The following is a 25,999-nucleotide window of genomic DNA, read 5'->3' on the forward strand; positions in this document are numbered from 1 at the left end:
CGATCGGTCTAAGGGTTTATAAAAAAAAAAGCACCCAATTAACAGAAATCCTTGCCTAACCTGCACCCAATTAACAGAGATCTTTGCCTAACCTACATCAATCACCATAAAACTCTCTGGCGGCTAAAGCCATGAGGCTGGGTGCCACGGCCCATGGGGCCAGCCCACTAGATCACGCTAACAGTGAGTAACAAGTACATCGATATCATACAGCCACTTACTGAACAGCTAGTCAGCAAGCTGTGGACTACTGTCCAAATCAGCTACTAAAACGTAATTGACGCTACTCAAGATTGCATAGAAATACATTTCACAGGAGACGGCATAATGGCCCTACAAATATCACATAACTGTCACAACATTCTCGGAGTTTATCGAAACCAAACTAAGCCTAGCAACCAGAGAAATATCACAGGAAAATGATACATCTCCACTGCTGGCACATCTGGCAGTCCAAAAGGAACACAGCTTAACCATCATCAGAATAATAAATAGGGAATAAAATTGAGAATAGTTCTGGCTATGCTCGGACCCAACACCACTGCGAGGTGCCAGCGCAAGTACTATACTACCTACAACCAACTCCACACAAACATAATGCTCGATGTTCAAATGAACTTTCACAAACTATTCACTAAACATTATCGACACATTACCTTAAAAGAAAGAAAAACTGTTCCTCCCCGGTAAACGAAATAAAGCTGTACAAATCAAAATTACTATGATTTCACCTTTGCTAAATACTTACAACTTACAATGATACCACGACCCTGAAGGCAGACCAAAATACAAATAATTTTCTAAACAAGCGCAAAATTGGGGAATTGAATTATACAGCGGGGGGTAGAAGGGGCATGTCATCATCGTTGGTTATCCTCTGTTTGAGGCCTTTCATCTTTTTTTGACAATGCATTGATCTGCTGTTCAAGCTGTCATGCAGAGAATACATGCAACATTTTAGAATTTTTTTTCCACATATATGTTTGTAAATTAAGGATTTAACATCTAAAGTCAAAGCATAAACACCTTTAGGAGTTAACTCATTTTCAAATATAGGACAAACTCGCTTGGCCTTTCAAAAAGAAATCCATGTATTTGTTTGTAAAGGATTTAATATCTAAAGTCAAAGCTCAAACATCTTTAGGACTTAACTCAAATATCAGAAACTTGCTTAACTTTGCAGAAAAAAAATCCAAGTATATGTTTTAAATTAACGATTTAATATCTAAAGTCAAATCTCAAAACCCCATAGGACTTGGCCCATTTTCAAATATCAGAAAAACTCACTTGTTTCACTTTTTTGCAAATTTATCAACAAAATGCAACTATTCAAAATCGATTTGCAGTCTTGCAGATAGTTCTGTTACCTGATTGTTTCGGAGCTTTAATCTTTGAACTTCGTCAGCGAGTTCAGTGATGCTGCAAATTTTCAAAAAAAAAATGTATCAAGTGTCTGCAAATATGCTGAACCATTATCACAATTTGTCATACCTTCGCTGCAATTGGACAACATACGACTGCAATTCCTTCTCTCTGCCAGGCCCTCCAGAAGACTGCGAATAGATCAAACACTTAGTGTGCCACAACTTAGTGTGCCACTTTTTGTGCCACATAAAATAACTTCATGTTTGCTTAACATGAGAATTACAGACATGTTATGGCAAGTGGAGCTGGTCCAGGGCCCACGAGGTACTGTACCGCGTGAACAGTACCGCGTGAACAGTGCCGGGAATAGGATTGGTTGGTTTGTTAGGAAAGAGATAAGTTAGATTGATTCGGTTAGGATATTGCTTTGGGGTCAAGTCAGTTATCTCTATAAAAGAGACTATCATGTATCAGTTATAGGCAAGCAAGAAGAACCCTAAAAGTAGTCAGAGCCACCAAGGGAGGGCGACGAATAGATTCTTCGTGCTATCCCTAGATCTACCATATCATTTGGTATCAGAGCCAATTTCTTCCCCTACGCACACAACTCCCACCCATAAATCCCACCCCTAAACCCAATCCAGCACCACGTTCAGATTGCATCTACAACAGTTCGTCCATGGCAGCCTCCACGATTGCCCACAAACTCCGCATCCCTGCCTTTGATGGGAGTTTTGACACATCATAGGTGTTTTGACTGATCAATGACTACTCAGCTCCTTCTAAAGTTCACATGTCAGGCAAACATGAAAACAAAAGGGGTGATTAAAACCACACTCAATATTACGCACCTGATATGAAACACTTGTACTTGCTTCAGAATCATCTGTTAAACAATAGCCCCATGCATAATATTAGTATGCATCAAAGTTTTTCACCAAGGTGCAACATAAACTGTTGTATTCATGCATACCAGATGTTTCCTCAATCGAAGAAATCAGCCGACTTAATACTTCCTGCCAAAACAAAGAATTCTGAAAATGCCGAAAATTCTTCCTTTTTAAAGTGAACTGATACACATAGTAATTTAATACCTTTTGCATAGTATTTTGCTGCATCAAAAACTGCAATGTTGGAAGAATTGCAGACGGCTTGAGATTTGAGCGTGTTGCTCCAATTGGTAGATTTGACCTGCTGCTGCTGCTGCAGGCTGATGTAGCTGCCTATGGAAGTTACAGTCAACAAACCAGTGTTAAAAACTACTTGCATCCTACTTACTAAAACCTACTCCCTCCGTCCCAAAAACCATGTCACTCCAGGATTCAAAATTTATCCCAAAAAACAAATCATCTTACCCTATTTAGAAAGTGCATGTGCATGCAAGAATCAAGTAGTGTCAAATATGGAGAATATATAGGGGCAAACATGGTCATTGTATCTTCTTGTTAAGTTGTCCTAGAATTCCTAGGATGACTTGTTTTTTGGGACGGAGGGAGTAGTGTAGAGAGGCGTTATAAAAGCACATTTGGGTGGTTAGATTTCACTGGCTGCCCAGTGCCCAGGCCTGTTGATCCTCATGTTCAAGCAGTATAAAGGACAATAAAACTGAGCTAAAATAACACACACACGAGAAATGTATTAAATACAACAGGAGTACAATATTTATTATTAGCATATTCAAAATTAGGGGAAAAAACACTCATGGTTGTATAATTGTTACTTCTGGTACGGGACAAGCAGATGTATGCAATTTGGCAAGGTAGAAAATAAACTAATGTTCAGAATAAGCCATTCAGAATATAAAGAATCTTCCAGAATCTGGGAAATGCAGGAGTACAGTAGAGGATGTTAAACAAAGAATAAATTAATTAACGCATTTATTTTTAGAACTTGAGCGATTAAAATCCAAATCAGTCAGAATTAATCAACAACTCCAAGCTTTGTCATGTTCACTAGAACCAGTGGATAAAGAAGAAAAAGGAAATACAATAAACAATTTACTATGCTGGTAAACTGTGACTTCTCATTTAAATAATTCAGTACCTTTTGAGAAATACTATCTGACATAACCTGGAAACGTCCCCTTCGACGGATAAATTTTCCTTCTGATGGCTCCTCAGGTGCAACTGCACCCAAAAGTGGGTGTAATAAGCCAAATTGACTAATTGAGCATCAACATAACTAAAAAGTAAAAGCAAGATTATATGCACGCTTCCAGTTAATTCTAAAGTTGATAACTCCAGAACTGGTTAGTTTTCAGATCATGCATGCTAGATTCGAACAGCCTGTTGGACAGTAGGATGCGTATAATGCGTGGGATATATTGCTTGAGCCCCTTGGGCTAATTATATAGGAGTACATGGCTTGGAGGGCAAGTAGCCTCTCCCCATGTTTTCAAATCGTCTAGTCGAACCTAGTCGCCATGGGACCGATCAGACGACTAGTCGCGATTAGTCGTCGATCAGGCCGATTAGTCGAGCTTAGTCGGTCCTAGTCGTCTGACTAGTCCTCCTATGTGTCCCAAGACCGATATGATATATGTACTACATATTACTTAATAAAAAGCAAGTACGAAGGCAACAATAATAGTCGATTTTTTTACTTATTTGTGAGAGATGATTTGTGAACTGTCCAGAACTTTGTATTCCTGTCCCATAGTCCATATTCCTGTCTCTCGGCCTCTATATACCAAAAACCTAATGGGCCACCTTGCCAGCCCATCACCGGCCGAGGCCCACAACTCAAACAGCCCACAAAACAATCTCAAGTCTGATCATTTTCCAACCTGATCGTGCGACTAATCGCGACTAGTCGACGACTAGTCGGACGACTAGAAAACTAGTCGCCCAGACCTACTCGGTGTCCCTTATCGGGGTCACCGGACCGATAAGCCTGACTAATCGCGACTAATCGTGATTAGTCGGACGACTAGATAACATGGCCCTCTCCTAAAGATAAGGAAGGTTATCCCGGGATTACAATCAATCCTAAACTCACCATATCCGGAGTTGCCTAATATACTCTAACCCAGCCAAAGTGCCAAACACATATGAAAGTGAACACAGAGACAAAAGACAGCAAATGGGTTGCGTAAGTCACAGTCATCTTACCAGATAGATGTGTGCGTGAATCCTTCATTTGGCGGAACAATAACGGGCCACTACGGTTCCTGATGCTTGGATTTTTCTGACGAAATTCATCCCTTTCGTGACAATAGTGCAAGTGTTAGCAACCTAGAATAGCCATTTTGAAAGGCATAAATGTATATGGAAAACAATATACAGAATAAGGAACACTGCTGCCAAAAGATGTATGGATAGATCCATGCTTCTTTATTATGTTCTTCATTTCCGAATTCACTATGATACCTCAGTGGACTAAGTTGTACCAACTTTGTTACCAAAACAAATGTTGAACAGTTTTATTTTGCAATATCAAAGGGAACCTCGAAAGTGTCTTTGAACTAGGTTAGCAGTTGATAGTTTTAAGGAAGTTACACAGAAAGACTTGAGGCTAAGAGATCATTACACACAAAAACTGAAGATATGTACCCACAGCATAAATTCAATGCACATGTCCATAGAAAACATGGCTCACCAAGCAGATGTTGAACCAACATACAAGTCAGAGTGCCTAGGCTAAAGACTACCTTCCCGTGCTAGCATTTTGCTACAATTTTTGTTCATTATTTCGTTCTTCCACCACCACACAAAAGCACGTACGGCCAGCAACCATTGCTCTAAACATCACATCGTACACCTATACGTGGCGCAGTAGTGATTTTCAGAACAGTGCTTTTGGTAGTGATATAATAGAGTTAAACTTCCTTTATGGACAAGTGAATAAAATAAACCAAACACCCATTATTTTGCTTATCGGATGAGTATTACTAGGACAAAATATAAGTCAACACGGAAAATACAGAAAACTGAGCAAAACTATATACACTCACACCTAATACGGAGCATGTAGCACTTTCAAAACCTAATATAATACAGATTTAGATTTCTTTTAAGCACAAATAAATTGAATCCACTTCAAAAGCCTATTACAACAGACTAGAAAAAGAAAAATACTTGACGAGGAAAAAGATAAAAGTGAGGAAAAAATTACCTTTCCAAATCAGCATTCATGTAAGGAGAAAGAACTTGCTCGGGTATAAGAGAACCACTTGAATGTTTGTGGTTTCCACTAGTGCCAAGATTCATGGGTACAGAAACACTTCTTTCCAAAGTTTCACCATTGCAGTTGGCACTTTTACAATGCTCGATTTTCGGGAACTGCAGGAAAGGTACCAATCCAACACTTGGTTGCACTCTCGAATCAGAAGCAGTAGGGCCATGATCATCAGCACCACAAACATCAAAACAAGATCTGTATCACTAGTTAGTGAAGATCCTTCATAATTCACTACTATTTTTACAATACGAAGCTCAAAACATGTAAAGATAGAATAATGGAGATAGAGGAAAGAAAAAAAAGTAAAGGTAAGGGTCAACATTCTAAATTATGTTCCAGTAGGATTTAACATTGAGATTCACTTCTCAACATCATTAAATCATGTATGATAAACTGCAGACACCAATATATTCGCACCCAAATAAGCCAAGATATGTATTTCTCAATGTTTTTTTTGGGGGGGGGGGGGATGACTTGTTTCTGTAGAATGTGATTTCTATCTTTACTAGATTAAACACTCCAACCTATTGCATACACAGACAACACAAACAGTGACACAGGTACTTCACAGGTCATCAGAAATTCATAGCATCAAAAAGGGTAACCCTAGGTACTCCCCACCGCCACCCCACACCACCCCCACCCCAAAACAAAAACTCCAAGTTGGTAAACATGAATAAACAAAAATTCAGGCAGTAACAAGTTGCTTACACAAACAAAGCAATTTCGTAAACAGATAATTGACCAAATCATATGCGTAGGATAAAGGTATGTTCAGCATGATGAGAAAGTTGCAGGGCGAAGAGCTTACTTTAGTGCCTCAAGTGGGCGGCTTGGAAAAGAAGAGGAGAGAGCATCATTCAACTCTTCGACTTCTTGTATCTCATCCTGATAAGTTGGCACCATGAGCCAATTAATGTATAAGTATGAAGTTAGTTTATGCATCAGGTCTCAGTCGGGTAATTATGATGATGAAAAACCAGTACCTCTTCAGGCCTTTCTGAAGCAACATGGTCGACCCTTTCCTGGTAAATATGTTTTGGATCATTGTAAGCATCTTGTGAGTCATCTTTAACTTTGTTATCCCTGACATCTAAATGACAAGTGCCATTCGAACTGTCTATCTGCCAAAGAATACATCCTCGATTAGAAAATAGAGATTTTTGGTAAACAGTTGTTCTCTTGGCTGATTTATGTCAACCCTTAACAGCTAGTAGAATCAAGCATCCGAAATTGAACTCTTACAAGGGCAGCTGCATTTTTCAAGTCCTCTAGATTGAAGTTCCAACCACTAATGCCTCGTATGTACTCTTTCTGAAAGGCAAATAATTGCATGTCAGTAATAACAAAGACACATCTGTATGCATAGTTCAACTCTCAACCAAGGAAAGTTCAATCGTAGTTTGTATTCAAAAAGATAAGGAAATTTGATAACACAACAGGTGGTTGCTAACATCACAGTTCCAAGAACCAAACAGTTCTACAAAAATATTTATGTTGAAGCTTTCAAAAACTTCACATAAGCATCTTTTGAATTGTTTGCCACATGAAAGATGGAATATTAATTTCATTTCCTAAGGAATAAGTCGGACCCATAACTATAAAGAAAAAATATGTTTCTTTCAAGGAGGCAATCTTCAAATAAACAAAGATCACATCCGACTATTTTAATTCAAACCTAAGACCATGGGAAATTCCAGCATATAGGACAAATACCAAATTCTAGCAATTGTGAAGATATAAGCTATCGCAGAACAAAAGAGCAAACTCTAACCTGTGATAGCTGCTCCTTGCTCTCTTGACCAAGCTTGTTATTGAGAAGCAACTCAGCTTCTTTGCTCTACAATGCAAGTCAAACAAAGGTCATACTGGTTACAGCAATGTCACACCACCACATAAACACTTATTTGCACCTTCAGTTCCCTAAAGCGTTCACCCAGTGGAGGGAGGCCATCAAGAATACTCCGTGCCAGATATTCAGCTGAGCGAGCCTGCTTAAAGAACGAATGCTTCAAGAGCTTTTCTGAAGGAGGACGCTTGCGTGGATCCTTGACTAAGCATGTCGCAACCAAATCCTTGAAAGACTATTAATAAAAAATGTGCATTAATATAGAATCTACACATTACTCAAAAGGAACTCAGTAAATAGAACAAACCTTTGAAAAACGCTTGTCCCTCTCGTAGTCTAGACCTGGTGGTGCATTTTGCAAGGTCATAAGCAACACCTACAAAGAGAAAAGGTATCACTGTCATTCTGTAGTATGGGAGAAATTACTGCTGCAAAATTAATGTACTTGAGTGCAGACCTTCATTGGGGGGTATTTTGAAAAAGGAGCGTGACCATGTGCAAGTTCTAATGCCGTAATCCCAAAGGACCATATGTCAGCTCTGATTGTAAATCATAAAGACAAAATTAAGAGAAAAGGGGGACATATATAAATAACAGACTAACCAGCACGGACATTATTCAAAATTTATAGGTGCTAGCCATGTACTTACTTGTAATCATAACCATGCAATTGTTGCATGACTTCGGGAGCCATCCTGAAGATGCAAGGGATTATGTAAGATCAACAGTATGTTCATTCAAACAAAGAATGAAAATGGCATTACACACTAAAATAATGAAATACAAATTAATAGGTAGAAAATATTCACCAGCAAGGCGTCCCTACAAATGTATTTCTTGCCCTTTGCCTATTTCCAGTATCGAACATGCAGGCTGACACTCCAAAGTCTCCTAGCTTCACAGCTCCATTTGTATCTATTAAGATATTTCCAGCCTGTAATAGATTAGTAACGTGGAACATAATTTAGAACATGCACCCAATGATGATCAAAGAAACCAGCGAACTGAAACATATATCATGATCTAGCCGCATCAGAATATCCAGCAATGTGGGCGTGGTCTCGTGCTCCCTACTTTTAGTTAAAACAGATACTTAACACATGAGAGGACTAGCATCCTAAGTTTTCTGCCTTCCCTTAGTGTTTTTCTTTAGGTAGTGTTGTTTTCTTGCATTAAGAGTTTAGCAGCATGCCATTAAGTTTCTGCTTCAGAGGATAGCTTTGTAGTACAGAATTTGTGCAAGTGTTGGAATCTAACATGAGTGTTCGGCCTATTGGTGTCCAAATCAGAAACAGGGGCGAAGGGGTTCTTGATCTCATCAAATATAGATGATTTGCGAAATATTTTAAATTATCAAGTACTATCTCCAGTCAACAATTGATAAGGTACCACAAAAACACCTTCAACAATATGTTCAAAACAAAATAAATTATCGTATTACTAAAGTATTTAAAAATGAATCCATGAGTGCCATTTTCAAATTACAATTCTAGATGCATATGAAGATATTATGGACACGTTGAATTTAAAATTTGCTGACCACACTCTCTCCATAACAGTAAATGTCACTTTATGTGACTTGAGAGAAGTGCAGTATAGATACAACAAACAAAAAAAAAATTCAAATATCATGCCCTCTTACAAGTTACAGGAAGAAATACTCCAACATAGCAACAAAGCACACCGTACGAGCACCATGTAATTTGAGATATGTAGCCATTGGCAAACCCTCCCTCCTAAACACCTCCCTTCACTAAAAGCCCAAGGAGGTTCTTCCTGGCTTCTTCCCTCAACTCATGCCAGGTCATTGCACAGCAATCTGATAGCTATACTTGTGACAGAAGCATTTAATATGCATCACACCAGATTGATTGGAGGAGAAAAACCTATCATGGGGGTGTATGCACTGGACAAAAAATAATGAACACAATCTGATTTAGTCTAATGCCCCACTATAAAACAACCTGTTTTAGCTAACTGTCCCTTGCACCAACTAATTGAAATGGTTTCGCCTTCCAGATTATTTTACCAGGAATTTTAAGCAAATATCTCCACGCTTCACCCATTGTGTTCAGATTTTTTTCCCTGCCCCCAAAATTTGAACAACTTCACCCTTCACAATTTATAGCTAAATTCTTGTTTCAGAAAAAAATCTAGCTAAATTTCACACAAGTCAATCCAAATTTTGGATGCAATGCCTCTGCTCTAATACGTAATTGGAGATTTAAAGAACTACAGAAATATATTACCTTTACATCTCTATGAATAAGTCCTTGAGAATGTAGATAGACGAGAGCTTTCAGAACTTCGCGCAACAGAGTAGCAATGACCGGCTCATCAAACCCTTCTGGAAAAGAAGTTTTCATAATGTGGAGAGCGGATCCAGCAGCCATGTAAGGCATCACAACCCAAAGCTGATGCCCATTTGTAAATGAGCAATATGCACGAAGAAGGTTTGGGTGGTCAAGCAAACTCATTGTTTGCACTTCCCGTCTTATCCCATCCTAAAGAATAATAATTCCAAAGGGTGAAAGGATTAGAAACACAAGTCCCAAAATCAACAACGTTTGATATTATCATGCTCACAGAGAAAAAAAGAATAAACTGTCTTAAAAGGATAAAAGATTGATGTAGCTTAAAATTTATCAAATACAAAGAAACGCAAACAAAAAAAATGAATTTTGTGGAACCTCCGGCACAAAATTAGGCATTTCCACCAACATTACAAAGGATTGTTTCACACAATCTTATGGTGCTGCCAAGAATGATGTTTATATTTCCGTGGCACTTCTGATCAGCAAATGACTGCAGTTAACAATGTCCCAAGAAAAATGTTGCAAGTAATATTTTACCCTGAGGCCTATAACACTAAACACATTTAAACTTAGAAAATAGCTTTCAAAGTAAGGATCCCGCATGTCAAGCCAGTTATAACACTGAACACGTTTGAACTCTTGGTAGTTATCCAATTACCAAGCAGTTTGCCCTAAAATTATTAAGGTAGAAAGGATAGCATAACATGGCATGTCAAGTCTCAACAATGTGCTTCAACAAATATGAACACCCTTTTTAGTACCTGCTGGTTTGCATACGGTATAAGATGGCATGGACAACCACTAAAAATCCCTCCATTGCAAAAAAAGATACTGTTTTAGCCTCCTAACACAGAACAAGACAGCAATAAATACATTCACTCATGACAAATCTGACTCCTCTAATTGTTCCAACCTTCAATTAATGCCACTAAATCACCATGCTCATTAATGCGAACTCCGTTTTGCAACAGATGGGATCTTTAGCAAACACCACCTTGAAAACCATGAGAAGCATCTCTTGAATAACAAAAACAAGTTGCTTATACACATAGTCAACATCTCTAATCTATTTGAAAAATTGTAATATGTGTCTTCAAACCTACTAAAAATTCCAGAATCCCATTCCGAAGAACAAGGTGTCCAAAACCCTTAGGTCTAAGCCTACCCACATGATCAAACAAATTATCAATGCTCCACAAGAACAAAAAGAGCCTTACGGTGACATGATTGACCTTGCCGTTTTCCTATATTTTCTTTTGTTGGAAAGAACATCAGCTTATGCTACAAGAACCAGAATTTACAGTTTTCCAGAAGTAAGTCTTTGACAAGGAATAACAATTAGCATAACTGAATTAAATTAAATTTGGCCCAGAACATAACTTACCAGGTCATTGTTGCATTTCTCAAGGTCCAGAGCTTTGATGGCAACCATAATGTCAAGTGGGACACAAAGAGCTCGGTATACTGTGGCACTAACACCTTCTCCAATTTCCTCATATAACTTATATTCATTGGGATTAGTTGGAAACCTTCTACTAAGCGGTGCATGCTCCATGGTCCAAATTTAGAGAACACTACAAGTGACATCAGCGCTCTTCAAATTTCCATAGCACAGAAACACAGCAGTAGATGACAAGAACACCATATAGGTGTTCCTGAGAAAAATTTCCAGCATTGTGAAGTTTGATAGGCGAATGCTTGGACCAATATGGGAGCCTTTATTTCATTGGGTTAATTTCACACATCCTTCGCTCCAGTGGCTTATATTGGCAGGCACAAGAATGAAGTAGACACCAGAATGCTACCCAAGCTTGCTTCACTAATAGTACTGTAGTAGAATATTAGAAGCTGTAAAGCAAGGAATATGAAAGCATCAGCAAGGTGGAGCACCAATGACAGGGAAAGGACAGCTGCATTTTACCCATATCGCAAACAGCATAGCACCATATCCAGACTTAACTAACATGTGCTGAAATTCTCTATGGAAGATACGAAACTGCATAACTCGACAATGCAACCTAAATCCCGCATTACATCAAGACAGAGATACCTAGCCTAGTTAGCCATTGTATAAGCTCAAGAGTTCTCAAAAGAGAAAAAAATACAAAAGCATGAGATGATCTCCTAATACTAAGCTGTAGTGCCCAGTTACAGCCTAAACATAACTCCAAGTAAAAACCCCAATCTCAACAAAAACATCAATCAACAGCATAGCTTAGCATCTTATCTATCTCCGATCCCGGAGGATAGTGAAGCGCAAAGCTCAATTAATCAAGCTTGGGTGGTGATCTACTAGCGCTTAGCAGTTGTGGCCAATACAGCTTCGACGAGCTCTAAACTCAGCTCATGCTTAAGCAAGCCAGCGGCCCAGCCGTCTCGCAGCAGCAAGGCAATCACTTCGGCCCCGAGCTAAACCCACGATCGCGTCGCGGGAACCATCCTAGATGCCCTTCCCAGGGCACCTAAGCCTGAGATCGCGCTATCCGCAAGCTTAACCACTGCGCCGCGGCACCACAGCGCGCGATGTCCCCACGGGGAGCAGCGTTACCTGGAGACGGCGCGACGAGGAGCTCCGGGCGGCGGATCGCCACCAGCGAGCGGCTGCGGCGCCGGCGCGGCGGTGGCGGGTCGAGGCCGCGGCGGGGGAGGAGCACCTGCGGATCTGAGGGGCCGACGAGGCGGGGGCGCCGTGGCCTCGCGGATCTCGACGGAGGAGGAGGATGCCCTGACCGGTGGAGGCGAGGGTACGGGAGCTAAGCAAGGCGCGCGCCGGCGACCGGGAAGCGGCGGTGGAGTCGGGAGGAAGATGGCGACGGAGCGGAGCAGCGCGGCAGCGGCCCCGGCAGCGTAACGGGCTGGGGAAGACGAAGCGGAGAAGAGGAGAAAGTGGAGTGGAGGTCTGTCTTGCTTTCTGGGCCCGCTGATTTTCTGTGGCCGCCGCGTGACGGGGCGTCGCTGCCTCGCTGCGCTGCATCGGACTCGGCAGCGGCACTTATAGGGGTTTTCTATAAACTATTATCAGAAAAAAAATAGATCCTTTTCCTTACTGTTGGGGTCCCCCAACCTCCTTTGTGCAACCGATCCGATTCGGATAGGATGGAGTGTCTGGCACCCACAACCAAAACTCGAACTTAAAACCCGAACCCGAACCGAACACCATTTCGGGTGAAAATCCATCCCAAAAAACGAACTCGTGGATACTCGAAACCCATTGGATACCCGAAACACGTTTTATATAATAATATAGTAAGAGTAATAAGTACTTCATACAAACATATATATAATATATATAACATTCACATATATAAACAAGAGGTAATAAATAGTAAATAATTTTCTAAATCAATTTAGAATAAATCTAATAGTTTAAATAAATAAAGTTATTATTAAATATACAATAAAACAAGAGTTTTATTCGAAACAGTTACTCATTTGGTATCCACGGGTGAAAAACCAAACCCGAACCCGATAGATTTCTAGGCCCAAAACTCGAAAACCGTGGGTGAGGAATCATCCCCAAACCCGAACCGGCTAGACTCGAAACCCACAGATATCTGACCCGAACCTGCTCTGTTGCCATCCCTACTTTGTGCAGGATGGGTGGCACAGTTGTGGTCTGTATCCTAACTTATAGTGATATATTTCAATAACCCCCCCCCCCTTGGCGTGGTCCATAGATTCTCCTTGTAATACACCCTGATTTATCTTCTCTATATCTATATGTATAGTACTAAAAAGAACGAAGTGGGGATAAAAATCTTGCTATGACTTTGACCCAGTCAACTCTCATCCTATCAACAATCCATCTCGTCCGTCCAATTCCACCGCCTCGTTCCCGATCCTCCTCCCACCACGTTCCCATGCGACGGTTCCATCATGAGTTGCCCCTCGAGTCACCACGACGCAGCGCACTTCTCTCCATTATCTACGCATATCGTCTCCATCCACCGCCCTGCCCTCCCCTTCGGCGTCCGGAGCGAGGTGCGGCCCTTCTCAGGTCGATGTCACATGTCGCGTCGCGCATCGGAACCCGTGACCTAGAGTCGTGCGGATCGACCGGACGGCGCACTGCCGCTCGCGGCGCATGGATATCCAATCTCTCTCGGCTCTTGGCCAGCCGCCCAATGATGCCACCTCACGAACCCGGAATCACTGATCTCCAATTGTGGCAACTTGAAGATAATACCACCGAGCACAAATTTGTCGGACAACACATGTGGAGATTTTTTCTATAATTTTTTAAATCATTTGCCAGCGTATGTATTTTATGGGCTTGTTCTACTACGGAATGGTGTTCAATCATCCTGTAGTTAAGGAACTGTTCCATGATATACAACTTATTGCCAGCATCAGAAACTCCATATTGAGTCTCAAGAGCATCCCATACATCCTTGCAATTCATGAGCCGGATATATGTATCCACTAGATTTTCAGCAAAAACACTTATGATGCAGCCTCGGAAAAAAAGTTATCGTTGGTGCTCAATAAAGACCATTTTCAAGCGTCAATTTGATTAGAAAATCATGAGAGTTTGCATTTCTTACCCGCATTCATATACAAATAATGCTGTAACTCACTATGCCTCTAGAATATGCAATGTTGGAATTTGAGCTAAACTGTAGGCCACAAGCATCTATTGATCCGAGGTAGAAACATGTCGACCAATAAGAGCATAGAATTCAGGCTCATGCGGATTAAAAAACCCACTTGTAGGCGTAACTGACTTAGGATAGCAACCACTTAGGCACGAGGGCCCACAGGACAGCCACCTAGACAAGATTAGGGGCGGTTGGAGCTGACATGGGCTCGGCCGACCAGCCCGGTCGGCCGATGGCCCATGAACCCCACCGCCTTTCCCCTTTGATGTGTCACTCGCTGATTAGCTTCTAATGGCTGCTCTTGGAGGCTCAGCTGTTGAGCTTCGCCATGCACCCCATGGCTCCCCATTATAAATATGATAGGGGGTGAGAATGAGAACACACCTCAAGTTGAAGCTCAAGGGCTCTCTCTCTCTCTTGTTTAGCTCTATAGGTTTGTGAAGGTTAGGCTGAATTAGCTAGTCTTTGGGTCCACCAGGTTGCTCAGGAGTTTCGGTACGAGTCTACCTCCTATCTTTCTTTGTAATTCTCAGATATTTGGATATCTGTAATCGACTTATCTTATAGTTATTTATATTAGCATTATTTATATCTTGCAGTGTCAGATTTATACTTAATGATTAGTTTGTATGTTTGCTCTATGCTTTGCATGATTAAACGATTAGCTTTAGTACACCGGTATCTGTTCCAATATTCGTATGTTTGCTCTAGTATGATGTATGTCCATCTTAAGGGTGGGAGCTCCGCACGGGATATTAGTGTAACATCATGTATATTTATAGAATGTTATACTCTTCAAAAATGTGGATTTTCAAAAACTTTTTGTGTGGGAGTGAAATTGGATAGAATAATTTAAGGATGAATGTTATCTCCCTCTCAAATTCATAGAATTTAAAACCTAGAAACATGCAAGGACATAAATGTTAGTGTGAAACATTTCGATTTTGTTTGGAATTATTGCTCTACCATGTTTAAATCTATTTGGAAGACTTTTGTTTGAAATTGAGTGGAGCTAATCAACCCCTAACTCGCTTGGGGCTCAAACCCACTAACCTAGCCAACCCAAACCACCTTCCCTGGCCCAACCCAAGCACGCGCGCGGACGCCCCGCGCGGCCCACACCAGCCCATTAACCGCCACGACCTGCTCTTGCCCGCGCCCTACCCTTTCGTCGCGCCGAGCCGCTGACAGGTGGGCCCCACCTATCAACTTTCCCCTTCCTCTCAACCACCGCGCTCTCTCTCGCACACCTCGCCACCGCGCAAGACGCCGCGCCTCACGCCGGTTGCGCCTGCCCCGCTGACGCCACCCTACCTCGCTGTCAGGTATGACCGCCCCCGCGTGCGCCAGTGTTCAGATCCGCGTCCAAAACCCTAGCCGCGGAGGGCTCAGATGGACGCCATGTCGCCTCACACCGCGAACCTCCATTACCACCGTTCTCGGCATCCAGGCCCGCCAAACCCTAGCGTCGCGCCCATATAAACCCCACGGCTACCTCCGCGGAACCCTAGAGCCCCAGGGGATCCCTTCCTCTACCGTCGCCGCCACCAATCGAAGAAGAGGGGGAGCCAAAGTAGAGGAGGAGGAGGAGGGCCGCCGCCGAAGCTCCGTCAAGCCAGCGCCCGTACGTCTTCACCGCCATTGCTGCACTACACGACCCGCCCTCAATGTTCCCCTGCACCGCCTCTCTGCTGCACCAGGCTCGCCGACCTCGAGCCTGACCGGTGAGCGCCATCGTCCAACCACACCGACCTCTCATGTTGCCGGCGTTGCCTCTAGGCGCTGATGAACCCGCCATAGCTAGCCCTAGACCCCGCTACCCTCTTGTGTGCGCCTGCAGGGACTCGACGCTGCTCTGCCACTGTAGCCTGCAGCCATCGTCGCCCTTTCTTTGCGCCACCATGTTGAGCTCACTCAGTAGGGCCCGCCGCGACCCTTGGATGTCAGGTGCCCATGTGCGTGTGCGCGCCTCCAGGTTGGACCCACCAAGGTGATGCCTTTGCTCACCGTGGTAGGACCGTCGCAATTCCACCTCACCGGTGCTGCTCTGCAGCCTGTCCGAGTCACCGCGGACGTGCCCTGGCCTCGACATGGTCCCGCCGGCGAGTAGCGCATGAATGCCGGCCAAAGGCCGTGCCTTTGGCCTTCCCGTGCGTGCACACGCATGTCGACGCCCAAGATCGGGCCTTTGCGCCGTCTTGAGCCTGGACCGAGCCGCCGTCGCCCTTGAACATCATCGTCGTCTCGCTGTCGCCACCCCGTCTCGCCACCATTGTCTGGTGACCGTGCCCATGCCGTGATGTCGCGTTCGCGATGTGGTAGGCTCTCGGCGGCATTCCGCTTAGCGCCTTTCACGCTTCCAAGCCGCTGCACCCACACAGGCCACACACGGGCACACATGCGCCCCACGCTACACCGGATCCGGACAGAGCCGCAACTAATCTAGTGGAGACTGACATGTGGGACCAAGCTGTAAGGAGAGGAAGGAGACGCTGAGGCATGGACCCGAGCTGTTAGCAAGAGAGGAGAAGAAAAGAAGAAAAAGAAGAGAGAAGAGGGAAAAGTGGGCCAAAACCTGCCCAAGCGGCCCAAGAACGGAGGAGGACCAGTATACCTTTCATCCCATTAACCCTTTTTTCCTTTTTTTCGTGCCACAGCACTGACATGTGGGTCCCACCTATTGGTGAGACCCAGTGACCGACATGTGGACCCTCTATGAATGTGGACCATTGACCCGTTGATCGTTCAGCGTTGACCGAGAATCGCCCTCAGAACAGGAATAAGAATGGCAGTGCCTCTCATGCCACCCCTGGCTATGCATCCAGCCCAGCTCGCCCAGTGGTGGAACTGAGGAGGGGGGGGGGGCTGGCAGGGGCCATGCCCCCCTAAAAAATTAAAACTAATGCATACTAAGTAATTACTTGATAAAAGTATATCAAAATTGGGTAGAAAATCAATGCAAGTTAAAAAAAAACTAGTTTTCTTTAATAGAATAGAGTATTTTATTATCAAATTCTTAGTCAAAGAACAACTTTATCCCTAAACTTTCAAAATAATTGTTTCAACCCTCAATCTTTTTCATACAACTTAATTTAGTCCATTGTACATGTTCCAGGCATGCCATGTCAGCATCCAAAGGGTTCCTATCTTTTAGCAATAATATATATTGGTTCACACATACTTAAAGAATAACACAACAAAATTTTAACTTGTGTCTACATAAATTTTTTTCCAAAAAAGAAATTTTATATGTGTATATAAATATGTTCAGATCAGCTCCCTTAAAAGTTGTACATCATTTAGTTTCATCAAGGTGAAACTTTTATAGCGATCAAATTTATAGAAATATTTATTTTTATAAACCATAACTGACTAGATGTGACAAGGCGTGCTAAAAGCCTAAAACATAGCATGGCACATAGGATAAATGATTAAATTGAACTGGACAGAGAAGTTTGATTACGAAATGATCATTTTGGAAGTTTGGGGACGAAATTGAGCTTCGACTAAAAATTTGTGGTCGAAATTAAGTATTCAATATATTTGTCTAGCCCCCCTTAAATTTTCGATCCAATTCCGCCACTGAGCTCGCCCATGTCTGCACGGAGGCAGATAAGGACATCGAGACGGCAAAGCAGCAGAACAGCGGCACTGGTGAAGCGCGCTCCAGTCCTAGCAGCAGCAGATCTGTCGAGGGCCCTGAAGAAGGTCCTTGACAGACCGCTGTCAGGGCCTCCTGGGAAACCAACCCTCCTTCGATCCCTCTCGACTATGCGAGCTGCTTTTTCACCTTCCTTTGTCCTCTCAGGAGACTCAGCAACTTCTTGAGCTAGCGTAGGATTTAAATTCTATACCAGACTCAGAAGAGAAAGACATTTGGTCTTACATTTGGGGCTCTCCTTTCTTATCTTCCTCTAAAGCTTATATCCATTTAACTGGACACACTAACACACTCTTGTAAACATTTATCATTGTGTAACAAAGAAATTTCATAGTAACATAAAACTATGTGTTACTGATGAGTGTTGTAACATATAGCACAGGTTCTACAAAATTATGTTACAGAAAATATTTATTGTAACACAAAAGTTATGTTACACATAAAATGTTACAAGATAGTAGTATCTGGTAACACAAATAAAATAATGTTACAATTTAAGTGTTACAAAGAAGCTATTCAAAATTTTCCTTTCACTATGTGCCATGAATGTGATGACACTAGATATTTCACGAGTATACAATTGAGTAGATGATGGGGTGGATGCAGCGGGGGAGGGGAAGGGGGGAGGTGGACGCGCTTGGTCAGGGCGCGCTCGATGGAGGCATCATGGGCGGATCACGGGTGCCTGTTGAGCAGGCTCGGCTACTAAATCAGGTGCATGCGGTAGGGGTATGTGCGGCGGGTGAGAAAAAAATATTTTTTTTGGCACAAACGATCTCGAACATGTGATTTCTACGCATCTACCTTCGTCCCACCTGGGTCAAATGTGAGGGGTAACTTATGATGTTACTCATTGTACTAAACAAAGTAAAATCAAAGTTTTCTTATTTCTGAAATGTTTATTCTTGATGTCTCTATCAATAGAATGGAAGTTACCTATTAAGATTGCTGTCGAGCATGGTTTCTTCAACAACGTTGAAGTCCTTTATGCTGCTACCAACAACTTACCCTTCCTGAAAGTTGAAGCTATTTTTGGTCAGCTCATATCTATGAGTTCAGAGGCACATGAGGAATTAAATATTTCCTGTCTCGTTCTAAATATGAGAATTGCTTTTATGTTCACATGCATTTTCCATCTATATTCTACTTGATAGTGCTTATAATTTTAAAACATATATATGAAAGGAATCTTCAATTGGAGAGTACAGGGTTGTAGCATTCTTGGAAAATAATTGGAAACATATGCAGAAAAAGCTACTACTATAAAGTCATAGTGCTCTAGGCCTCCAAACCATTAAAACTGAACAGTATCATAATTCTTTGGTAGACATATGTGTATCTTTGGCTTCATGCAGGAATGTTCTTAATCTAAGTAAAGACTAGAGTAAATTTGACAAAATTACAAATATCTGTACCATACTAAAAAGCAGGAGCCCGCCAACATATTTTTAAGAACCTGCGATCACTGTCAGGTTTACGCGGCATAAAGAAGCAGGTTTGCATGTGCCTGCCAAGATCTGCAAGCCAAATAGCTGCTGCATATCGCATATCTACATCTCATTCGTGTCACAAGCTTGAATGACAACTTTACAAGGTATTAAAATGGCAAAGCATGACTATGTACATGTACTGGGCAAGCGAGAGTTAAGGTGCATTTCTACGTCTCCAACCAGATATATGGGACAATTATCATTAGTGCTTCGTTAGCTAGTAGGCACATAAAGATGGTGAGTGCAAAGTACATCAGTAAGCTGAACTCATTCCTCAGCCCTATCATCAGGTAGTAGAAACCAACGACAACGAAATGGAAACCATGAATACAAAAGGAATCCTCGATAGGAACTGTCCTAACAGGAAGACCATTGCCCCAGAATGCCGGTTAGTTTCTTCATGACAATAAATCTGCACAGTATAGACAACAGTCATTTAAAGGGATTTTGAGCTCATTGTAAATTTCAAAACAATCCTATTATACTTTCTGTGTGGAGGTACTAGCTAGCACAGAAGATCTCTTAGCGTCCATGAATCAAACATCCAAATCATTTCCAAAGTTTTTCTATATGCAAGCAGCACATGCACCATGTAAATGGGCTCATGTCATCAGATCATGAATTCAATGAATCAACACATAACGATTCAACGATACTAAACATTACAGACGATAGTGAATGACCAATGTCAGAAAATATCGTCTCGATTGACAGAGCAATAAACATCAAGATGCAGGATAACGAAGAGGAATCATATGCCTTAGTAAATGTTATGCATACAACAATTCTAGATCATTCTAAGGGAAGTAACAGATTGTAGATAATTTTAAGGGAACTTGAGGATAAATTTTGAACAATCCAGCATTTGAGAAGTGCTACCGCAGGATAGGCAGCAGGATAGCAAAAGTCTGATAACAGGGCAAGTAGCATACATAAGTAGGATAGAGACAGACCTTGAAGTTCTAGTGATCATGCAGCTCCAGCTTCTTCAATAATATCACTCAAGCTGCTTTTTGTTCTTCTCACAAGCAAAGCAGCAACCTATGTTTTACCAAAAGCAATTTTTTCAAGGTCAATTGGTGGAAATGGAAGACATCAATATGTTGACTGGTAGGTAGGCGGATTCTCAGATTAGAAAACTTTCAGGTACTCAGCAGAACAACTGAACTTTTAAAGATAATAGGGATGCATAGAACAACTTGAAATTTGTGTGCAAGGTTTCTCTCAGAGACAACCAACAACATATAGGTCACACAATGATCATCACCCAACACAGTCAATCTGACAATAGGGCAAGCAACATACATAAATAGGATAGAGACAAACCTCGGATGATCATAAAGCTCCAGGTTCTTCAATAATATCACTCAAGTAGTCAATCATTATGATGTCCAAGTAAGATGTATCTTCAAAAAAAAGTTAGTATATATTTTTATGATTCAAGTAAATAAACCAATGCCAAAAAAATAAAAACAGTAACATATTACATGCTTCTCTAAGCCATATTTACAATAAGATTAAGGACATGAGCTGCACAATGGACATGAAATAGATCTCCATTGCGATGCAGCATAGACTTCGCTAACAAATTTTCTTGTAACAAATCCATCATCGATTTGTTAGCACTCGCATTATCCAGTGTAATGCTAAAAAGTTTGCCCTCAATATTGTAATACCAGATGACTTTTAGCATTACACTATAAAGATTGAATCCATCATGTGATGTTTTGACCACAGAAAATTTAATGATTAGCTTCTGAACTTTCCAATCTTCATCAATGTAATGACATGTGATTACCATATATCCAATTGATTAGAGGTCCATAAATCGGTTGTTAATGAGAATCTACAGTTCCAACTTCCAAACAAATCTTTTAGTGATGACCTATGATTCTAAAATGCCTCCATGCAGTTCTTTTTTATGGTTGTCCTAGAAACTGACTCGGCAAGTGGGTTTAGACTGAGTGAGTAACTACGGAAGCCTTCATATTCCATAAATGAGAATGACAGTTCATGTTGCACTATCAATCTGACAAGTTCACAACGAGTGATTTTACGATCAAATTTCCAATTTGCTAGAGCAGCTGCATCTGTTGAAAATGCTGATGACTACAATCTCTCAACCATGTTATGCACTCTAAGCCTTGGTTCACACAAATGTAAATGCCTACGGATGTGACTATTTCCTGAATTTCGTGTAGCAGCAAATACCTCATTGTAGTACTTGCAGCGGGATTGAATAAGTTTCGTACCATGATAGATAGGGTCCATATCACTCTAATTTCGTATTTTAGCCTCAGTAGTTTACTTTGTATAGAAGAGGAACCTGTAGCATTGGTGTAAAAGAAATAATATTAGTTCTCATTGAACAGATAGGAACACTAAAGGGCCTATATACAATGATATTGAAAAAGTGAGCACATAAACAGTAATTACCAAGTAATGGAGATGGGGACGAGGACCTCTCTACAAGTAGTGTTGAAAAAGTTGACAACTTGTCGGACTATGTGCTATCACCACAGGGGACACAACCAACCTCAACTATGGATTCCTCACTAGGGGAGACCTTCTCACCAAGGGAGATCTATCAACACTTAGCATCTTCTCTGCCATTGGAGGCTTGAACCGCTTTGTTGCTGGCTGCTTCTTTTTACTTGTTTCTATGGGCCTCTTCAATGGAGAGCTTCTGGGAGTTTCTTGTTGATTTCTAGTAGCAGAAGGTTTCACCCGCTTTGCTGCTGGTTGCCTCCTTGTACTTATTTCTTTTGGCCTCTTTAGTTTAGAGCTTCTAGGAGTTCCTTGTTGAATCTTGTTGATAGATGGTGGGGCGCCTGAGGAGTCCCCAACATCTTTAGTTGAGATGGTGAGGGCATCGTTCCCATGTAAGCTGAAATGAATACGACCACCTGAAAAGGTGAAAAAATAGGGAGATAGTTTAGTCACCAAAGGTACCACATAACTGAATTGATGCAACATATCGCTAAAAATGCATGGTTATTGGTTAACAATGAAGTTCCAGAGCATTCAGAACAAACCAGGCGTTGTAAGCCAAATTCTTGGCTAAATTGTGTTGATCAACTAGTCAGTTACCTATTAACATGTAGTTTAGCAACCAATGTGTAAAATCGTGAATTTCTGTCACGGGGTTGTCAAGGACTACAACAGATGTTGTCAGTGTAATGGGAACGGGGTCCCCATAATCCCGACTCATGCGCGATTAAGAAGGACGGGGCCCGCCGGCCGCGTTAGCCGGCGACGTCAGCCAAGCACGGCTGTGGGACCCACCACAAACGTCCACACACAGGGTGTGGGCGCCCACCAAGAGCGGGCTGGGCCTGGCTCGCGCGAAACACGGAGGGACGCTTTCTTCCCCTCAAAGACAACCTGCCTGGTAAAAAGATTTTTACCAGGTGGTTATGGTGCCTTGCCGCCGGACTCTATGCAGAGCCTGAGGGGGTACGCGGCTTTCCCGTAAGAACATCATGATTACGGGGATGCCGCACTTTCAGAAGATAAGACGATAGGCGGCGGACAGCTTATCTCTGAGCTGCCCGTCCCATCAACTTGAAGATGGGCGGTGGCTGATGGAACCCGCTGGGGTTTGCTCCCGATCTTTCGATGAGAGTGGGGGATAACTCGATTTGAGGAGGATCGACGTTGTGCTGCCCGACTACAACACCACAAGGGCTGCGCTGCGCCTTAGCGACAGTTACACCGCCTCCAATTTGTGTTGTTCTTGCTGTGCCAAGAACAACCTTGAACCTGCAAGCAAATCGAAGAACAAGCAAGAACAAGTGGACAAGCAAACAGCACACAGACCTTGCCCAAAGGATAAATCTGATACACACGAAGTTGGGGTTCTGAATCAAGCAAATCGGGTGGTCTAATCGACACACGCGTTTACAAGGAAGTAGCAGCAGCTAAACTTACAACCAAACAAAACCCAAGTCTCAAATGGTGGCTGCTGGTGGTTTATATAGGTGGGGGAGCAGCCAAGAGGCGTGGGGGGTGTAAACCCTAACTTAAAATGGGCCCCTAGTGGGCTGAACTAGATACAAGGGCCTCAGCCCAAGACTGGAAGACTGAACGTCATTTTGGCGATTCTGCTTAGCTCCTTTGGAATTTCATCTTGAGGTTGGATCCATCTGAAAGTAGACTTCAGGAGCTTTCCAACAAGTACTCATGGGCTTCAAACAATATTCAGAGCTAAGAGTTATGGCCTTCCGAAGTTGCCCCTTCCTGGAGGTCCGAACTGGTATGGTCCGATCTGATCATCCACACTCGCTTTCTTGTGTTTGCTCTCCCTCCAATCTGGTTCATGTCCCAAGTTCCTAAGAATAAGAAAAGCATCACAAGAATTTAGTAGTACCCCATTCATGGATGATGGTTTATGGACAGCGAGGAACGAGTTTACCTGATAATTTAGCTCTCGTGCACGAGCTCTTGTCATTGGTCCTTGCTGCGTAGTAGGCATGGGTGTATCATTGGGAGGGATGTCCTCATCATCCTCCCCTTCTTGCATTTGAGTCGTCCTCGACTCAAGTTCATCTTCCTCACCCAAATATGGTTTCAAATCTGTAATGTTAAATGTGGGGCTAACCCCAAAATCTGCAGGCAACTCAAGTTTGTATGCATTATCATTGATCTTAGCTACAACTTTGAAAGGGCCATCAGCTCTCGGAAGCAACTTTGACTTCCTCAAATCAGGAAACCGATCCTTTCTCAAGTGCAGCCAAACCAAATCACCTGGTTCAAAAGTGACATGCTTCTTTCCTCTGCTACCAGCAAGTTTATATTTAGCATTTATGGTTTCTATGGTCTCCTTTGTGGTCTCATGCATTTTCAACATCAACTCACCACGTTGTTTAGCATCAAAATTCAATCTCTCAGAAGTTGGTAGAGGCAGCAAATCAATAGGGGCTCGAGGCACAAAACCATAAACAATCTCAAAAGGGCTCTTTTTAGTAGTAGAATGTTGTGAACGGTTGTAAGCAAACTCAACATGAGGCAAACATTCTTCCCACATTTTTATGTTCTTTTTCAAAATAGCCCTAAGCATGGTAGATAAAGTTCTATTCACAACCTCAGTTTGTCCATCAGTTTGGGGATGACATGTAGTGGAAAATAGCAGCTTAGTACCTAATTTAGCCCACAAAGTTCTCCAAAAATGACTAAGAAATTTTGCATCACGATCTGAAACAATTGTGTTTGGCACACCATGCAAACGAACAATTTCACGAAAGAACAAATCAGCAACATGAGTAGCATCATCGGTCTTATGACATGGTATGAAATGTGCCATCTTAGAAAATCTATCCACAACCACAAAAACACTATCCCTCCCCTTCTTTGTTCTAGGCAGTCCTAAAACAAAGTCCATTGAAATATCCTCCCATGGTGCATTTGGAACAGGTAGAGGCATGTACAAACCATGAGGATTAAGGCGTGACTTAGCTTTTTGGCATGTTGTGCAGCGAGCAACAAATCTCTCCACATCCCTCCGCATCTTGGGCCAAAAGAAATGATCAGCAAGGATGTCTTCTGTCTTCTTCACACCAAAGTGTCCCATCAGCCCTCCTCCATGTGCTTCCTGCAGTAATAACAAACGCACGGAGCTAGCTGGAATGCATAGCTTGTTAGCTCTAAAAACAAACCCATCAGTTAGGACAAATTTGTTCCAAGTTTTCCCCTCCTTACAGTTCAGCAACACATCCTTAAAATCATCATCATGAGCATATTGTGCTTTAATCGTTTCCAAGCCGAAAATTTTGCAATCAAGTTGGGACAGCATAGTGTAACGCCTAGACAAAGCATCAGCAATGACATTCTCCTTCCCTTTCTTGTGTTTGATGACATAAGGGAAAGATTCAATGAATTCAACCCATTTAGCATGCCTACGATTCAGTTTTGCTTGACTTCGAATGTGTTTTAAGGACTCATGATCAGAATGTATAACAAACTCTTTGGGCCACAAATAGTGCTGCCAAGTTTCCAAAGTTCGAACTAAAGCAAGCAATTCCTTATCGTAAGTAGAATAGTTCAAGCTAGGTCCACTCAATTTCTCACTGAAATATGCTACAGGCTTACCATCTTGCAGCAGCACGCCACCCAACCCAATTCCACTAGCATCACATTCAAGTTCAAATGTTTTATTGAAATCTGGAAGTTGGAGCAAGGGTGCATGAGTTAACTTATCTTTGAGCACGCTGAAAGCATCCTGTTGAGCTGCAGCCCAAGTGAAGGTTGTACCCTTCTTAGTGAGTTCATGCAACGGGGCTGCAATGGTGCTAAAGTCCTTCACAAAGCGACGATAAAATCCAGCAAGTCCTAGAAAGCTTCGCACTTGGGTGACCGTTGTGGGAACCGGCCAGCTGTGAATGGCTTCAACCTTGGCTTGATCGACTTGAATTCCCTGCGGTGTCACAACATAGCCAAGAAAAGAGACTCGATCTGTGCAAAAGGTGCACTTCTCAAGGTTACCAAACAAACGTGCATCACGGAGAGCATCCAAAACAGCACGCAAATGATCAAGATGGTCTTCT

General features: G+C 42.2%; 1 protein-coding gene across 2 annotated transcripts; it reads right to left on the reverse strand.

Annotated features, from left to right (window-relative positions):
* Nucleotides 1-469: 469 nt before the first annotated feature.
* Nucleotides 470-12,673, reverse strand: LOC120669629 (serine/threonine-protein kinase fray2-like). Of its 2 annotated transcripts, none has more exons than XM_039949430.1 (21): nt 12,257-12,673; nt 11,093-11,556; nt 9,643-9,897; nt 8,203-8,327; nt 8,044-8,088; nt 7,851-7,932; nt 7,701-7,769; nt 7,458-7,628; nt 7,319-7,384; nt 6,790-6,858; nt 6,531-6,668; nt 6,356-6,432; nt 5,479-5,739; nt 4,476-4,567; nt 3,409-3,491; nt 2,460-2,588; nt 2,339-2,381; nt 2,217-2,251; nt 1,492-1,553; nt 1,368-1,419; nt 470-929 (listed from the first exon to the last, which is right to left on the reverse strand). In XM_039949430.1, exons 2-21 carry the CDS (start codon nt 11,261-11,263, stop codon nt 861-863), a joined length of 2,094 nt encoding a protein of 697 aa, XP_039805364.1. In that variant the 5' UTR covers nt 11,264-11,556; nt 12,257-12,673; the 3' UTR covers nt 470-860. The 2 variants fall into 2 exon arrangements, with proteins under 2 accessions (XP_039805364.1, XP_039805365.1); XM_039949431.1 differs by lacking the exon at nt 12,257-12,673 and adding an exon at nt 10,926-10,989 and having other exon boundaries at nt 11,093-11,241.
* Nucleotides 12,674-25,999: the final 13,326 nt, after the last annotated feature.

This window comes from Panicum virgatum, chromosome 4N (genome assembly GCF_016808335.1).
Source record: "Panicum virgatum strain AP13 chromosome 4N, P.virgatum_v5, whole genome shotgun sequence".
NCBI lineage: Eukaryota > Viridiplantae > Streptophyta > Magnoliopsida > Poales > Poaceae > Panicum > Panicum virgatum.

What these genes read in the sequence shown, in the direction of transcription:
- LOC120669629 (XM_039949430.1), bottom strand. Translation starts at nt 11,263, where the DNA reads ATGGAGCATGCACCGCTTAGTAGAAGGTTTCCAACTAATCCCAATGAA. An exon ending in GCAAGGAGCAGCTATCACAG is followed by an intron (nt 6,859 to 7,318) that starts GTTAGAGTTTGC and finishes TTTGCCTTTCAG; the next exon opens with AAAGAGTACATACGAGGCAT. An exon ending in GTTGTCCAATTGCAGCGAAG is followed by an intron (nt 1,420 to 1,491) that starts GTATGACAAATT and finishes GAAAATTTGCAG; the next exon opens with CATCACTGAACTCGCTGACG.